The sequence below is a fragment of the Necator americanus genome, chromosome V, assembly GCF_031761385.1.
Source record: "Necator americanus strain Aroian chromosome V, whole genome shotgun sequence".
Classification (NCBI taxonomy): domain Eukaryota; kingdom Metazoa; phylum Nematoda; class Chromadorea; order Rhabditida; family Ancylostomatidae; genus Necator; species Necator americanus.
This window is the reverse complement of record NC_087375.1, coordinates 19,796,840-19,801,519: the sequence shown is the minus strand read 5'-3', so window position 1 is coordinate 19,801,519 and position 4,680 is coordinate 19,796,840. Positions and strand designations below refer to the sequence as shown.

Below are 4,680 nucleotides of genomic sequence, written 5' to 3'. Positions count from 1 at the left end.
ATGGCACACTGCATGAAGCTCTCTTCAATTTTATTTTCAGCATTGGAAAGGCTGTTTAACAATCTTTTTTGAGTACAGCATCACTTTGTTTCGTTTCTTGCCATTTTCCATTGCGCAATCAACGGCAGCTGTTCAACTTCATTTGCTTTGAACTCTGCTACTGCAGTTAAACGTTTTCAGTGGAGATCCTGGCAATGGTTCCCTCTCTGAGCATTCCAGCTTTGTTCAGCTAGAAATTTGACATCGGGTAAGATCTCTTATCTTTCTCTTATACAAATATTCAGAGTTGGAAATTAATCAATGGATTCTTAGCTATTCGTTGAAGAAGCCGCAACGCTCCAATTCGTTAACTAGAAACTCCATGATAAATACTAGTAGCTGTCTTTACAGTGATCCACCAGTCCTGTGGGTGGAAATCACCGTCCATCACGCCTTTTTCCCAGACAACTAAGGGGATATAGCGTAGTCGCATACTTGCTCATCAGCTACATTTGTCCCTGTCTAATTCCGCAAGATCCCAACACCCTCATTTTCGTAGTATGCTACATCCAAGTGCGGCAAGGAGCAATACGAAGGAGAAGGAAGCGAGTCTGAACGAAAATGATCATGGAGAAAAGGTAAGCGGTAGGCTGCTGGACGTCATCGTTATCGGGTCCCTTTCCTTCCACGTTGGAAATACCATTGAGGCATACTTTCTTTCTGGTCATATTTCTTTTGTTTATAACTCTTATTCACGGATGTTCTAGGTGTATCAGATCAACAGCTGTGGAGCAGCTATTCATAGTTGTTTTATCGGAAAACTCGCCTGAGTCAATGCTTCCTGCGAACGAGTCTTACGTTTCATCATGTGAAAATTAGATCTTCATTTCCGTGACCTATTTGGCAAGATTATACCTTAGCTCCGCTATTGTTTGCACAGGACGCTTCGCCTACTATCATATGAACGTGCGGAATGAGAAATCCTGCGGCTTGACACAAAACAAACTTTTTGCTTCACTCAATAAATCTTATAGCTTGCAACATTCGCTACAACACTATAAGATCATAACTATAGCTCTATAGATTTGCATCCATTAGCTAACAGTCACACCACATACGTATGATCAAAGCTGCTGTTTAGTGCAGAAGTCAACACCATATTTCGTTCCATCAATCAAGGATTCTGAACACTCACAGCCAACTCTGTTTTTAAAGGCATCACTCGACGAATCTGAGGTGGTACGGATTTCAGATGGAGTATTCATATACGGGATCGTAGATTAAGGAGAGGGGGGTGATTTCGTCCATTTCTTCCTAATTGCCGTAAAAAAACGGCCCGGAGGATACGGCTTCGCGCGTTCTGGCGCACTATTTTCTACAAGGAATTCGACTGGAGCGCGCCAGCCTTGACCTCAGATTCGTGGGGTGATGACTTTAAATGATGTTAAATATTAATTATAATATTAATAGCATATGTCATATAGGTCTTGTGCTGTATGTATTAAGAGCATGTTTATGTGCACTTTCTGAATCAGAAAATTACAAGGATCCATCAATTTTTTAAATGTTGTTATCCCGCTCATTTTTCTCCTCTTTGCGTGTTTATGGACTCTTTTTTCAAGCTGTTCTTCCTTGCGCAGATCGCTGGTGTTTTCTGAAACGTTGTGAGTAAAGAAATTCCATATCATAACAAGTTATTTGTAATCTTCCAGACCAGGCGATTCGTGGGGTGATGCCTTTAATATCAGCGCGTAAGTCCCGTTATATTTCTGTTAGTTGTTGGTGATTAATCCCGCACCCCTATTCAGGACTGTAAAAGCCCTCGGTATTATGGCCGTTTTTTCTTACGCATACACATTGCGATTCCCCTTTCTACCAAAAACTTCAAACAACATTCTTCGAGCTAGTACTTATGCATGTATATTACTGGATCTAACATTCGTGATGTTATTTGATTTATTCTGAAAAAAAGCAGAACCAAACCAGGTTAAGCTTACTGTTTGTGACAACATAACTATTTTTATTTATTACTGCATCGCTTGTCTCTATCCATATTCTCTGTTTATTTTAATGGACTCACAATAATAAAACGCTTTAGGAAGTAAAACAGGGTTTGAAAAGCAGCATTCCACAAAATTGACGATGTTACGATCTCGGAGCGAAGATGGGGGTAGTGGTGTAGATTATGAGTTGAGCGTGTTCACGCCCAATTCCACTTAATCGTCCTGAAAAATCACGTGGGAGGCGGCCATCCCGTACGATTTTTCTTTCAAGGCACATTCACATCTGTAAACGAGCGAGCGCTAGTCCATGAGGAGTCCACAGAAACTTATTGAGGTAAAACTATTGAGGCCATATTGTGACAAGTGGATGGGCTAGAGAGGAAATCGCAATATCATGATTTCCGTGGTATGCAGTCCTTACCTGGTCGCATCGCAGATGACCGCGAGAATATCACCGCATCCTAGCCAGCGACCGTCTCCAGTCTGAGCGGCAAACGAAGCCCGGTGTAGTTGCGTAAGCGGCCAAATATTCGACTTCAACAGCAGTCGCGTGGATAAACCTGGACTTTCAGCGTAATATCGAGTTACGTAAGAACTGACAGCGGCGAGACAGGGTTGAGCGAGTGTCCCGCTGCGAAGGTGTCTACGGTAGGTCAGTCGGTGCAAGGCCTCCTCGAGAGCAGGGCCTGGCTCGGAAGTAGTGAATTTTATGCTTGACCGTTTGATCATTCTAATCTAGGGGTTGTCAGCAAACTTAACTCGACTTGTCCGTCTTATATATTTCTGCGCACTTAGTAACTTCATCTAGTTAGGATATGCTGTGATTGGATCAAAAAGGAATGTTTTCCGAGTAAGACAGTGATCTAACTCATCACTAAACGCACATGAAGCTTATTTGAAGTGATGTCTCTGTCCTGCACAATGGATAATGGATGGAATATCATGTTATCTACTGCTCACTTTGAAGACTGCCGTTCTATAAAAATTGTTCAAGGTGTTACCATGACATGTGTCGGTGTTAACCTGAGTGAATTCAGTGAAAACGTGCCTTTGGTTTCAAGTTTTTCAGCACAATGCTAGTATGGGGAGCGGACCTTGTGACTTTTGAAATGGTGTGCTTCCTCCCATTCCGAACTTCATTGGCGTGTTGTTCCATCTTCTTTCAGATATTCCAGGACATTATAATCAGTATATTCTTAGCAAGTATATTTATCTTTTCACTAATCACTTGTTTTCAACTTTCACTCCATTTTAACAAATCAGAGGGAGAAGAATTTTTCGTTATTTGTACTTATGTCTCTGTAATTTCTGTTTTTCTTTTATAAAAAATATTGTTGTCCTCTGCATTTTGCATGTACCACTTGTACGTAGAATATGGTTGTGCCGAGGATGGGTGTTCGTGGAGGACACGTGAATGCTGTAGGCTGACTAGCACTTCGGTGTAATTCCATGAAGTCCAGCTTATTAATCTTTCGGAAGTTCCTGTTGAAATTACATGCCGTATGGGTTCTATGTGGCGGACTGCTGCAGATGTAGAAATTAGAGAGCAAGGTAATGCAGCACAAGTCCAGAAGGCGTAGCAATGATTTCAGTTTTGAAAAATATTATATCCAGAACTTCATGTCACCTTTGAGTTTCCTCCTTGTGACCAGCTGTGATAAAGAAAGAACGCAACTTCACCTTTGTGTTATTCAACGTCTGTGTTTCGATGCTTCCTTTCTTTGAGTGACAACTATGTCTTTATCCTTTGTCATTTTGATAGAAGCAACGTCTTTGCTGCCATATGAATTCGTCAAATAACATGAAACGGAGGGAATGTCTGTTTTTGTGTTTATTGCATGATTATAAACGGATATATGTAGCTGAAGCTCATTCACTAATACCCTTCTGGGCTAAGCGGCCTTTATGATGACTCTGCAACGTTCATGCATGCTCTGCTCTGCTGTTGGTCAAAAAAATATACATTGCAGGAACCGAAAAACAAGAGGATGCTTGAAATGAGCATGCTCTTCCATTGCGACCTCTCCTGCTCTCTTTCTATCCGATTGTCGCATTGGTTTACGCTTTTCGCTACGAGAGTGATATGCTGTCAGGTCTTGTGTATCAACTCTACATGACAGACAAGCCCTTCTCTAAATGCAATGTGTGGAGAGCCTCGGGTTCGTAAAACAAAGTCCATCAAATCTTGAGAAGGGCTGAGGGGGCGCATATCAAATTTTGCTTCCCGTAAATGCACTCTTTTTAGAAAAATACAGAAAATAGCCTAATAACTGTAACAATAGCTCTGCTACTGTTATCCTGAGTGGAAATGGGAGGTACCGACATATTCCAACGGGACACAATTTTTTGAAAGAAGAATCCTCTTTCTCGCCTTCTTCTGTCGAAAAACATGTATTTCAAGTTCTGTATGGCTTAGAATACACTTATATTTGTGTCTACTGTTGAAAGTAAATATAGGTTCCTCTGGTTTGGATTAGTTTGCTGATCATACCTTAGTAAAAGGAATAATGTGTTTAGAAGTATAGCATTCAAACCAAAAATATTTATTAGAAGCTGCTTTTTTGAAGAGACGAAGAGATTAAGCTCAACAAATTGGCTTTTCATGTACCCAAGGAGTATCAGAAAAGAATTGAGAAGAAATCAGAAAGTGCCCAGCAAGTGACGATCAATTTTTTTCCAAAATGAAAGAACAAGAATG

At 40.9% G+C, this 4,680-nt stretch overlaps 1 protein-coding gene across 1 annotated transcript; it reads right to left on the bottom strand.

Annotated features, from left to right (window-relative positions):
* Nucleotides 1–2,399: 2,399 nt before the first annotated feature.
* On the bottom strand, nucleotides 2,400–2,711 carry RB195_014471 (uncharacterized protein; the record flags this gene model as incomplete). The annotated part of the gene is made up of 1 exon (XM_064204758.1): nucleotides 2,400–2,711. One exon carries the CDS (start codon nucleotides 2,709–2,711, stop codon nucleotides 2,400–2,402), a length of 312 nt encoding a protein of 103 aa, XP_064060639.1.
* Between the last annotated feature and the right edge of the window lie 1,969 nt (nucleotides 2,712–4,680).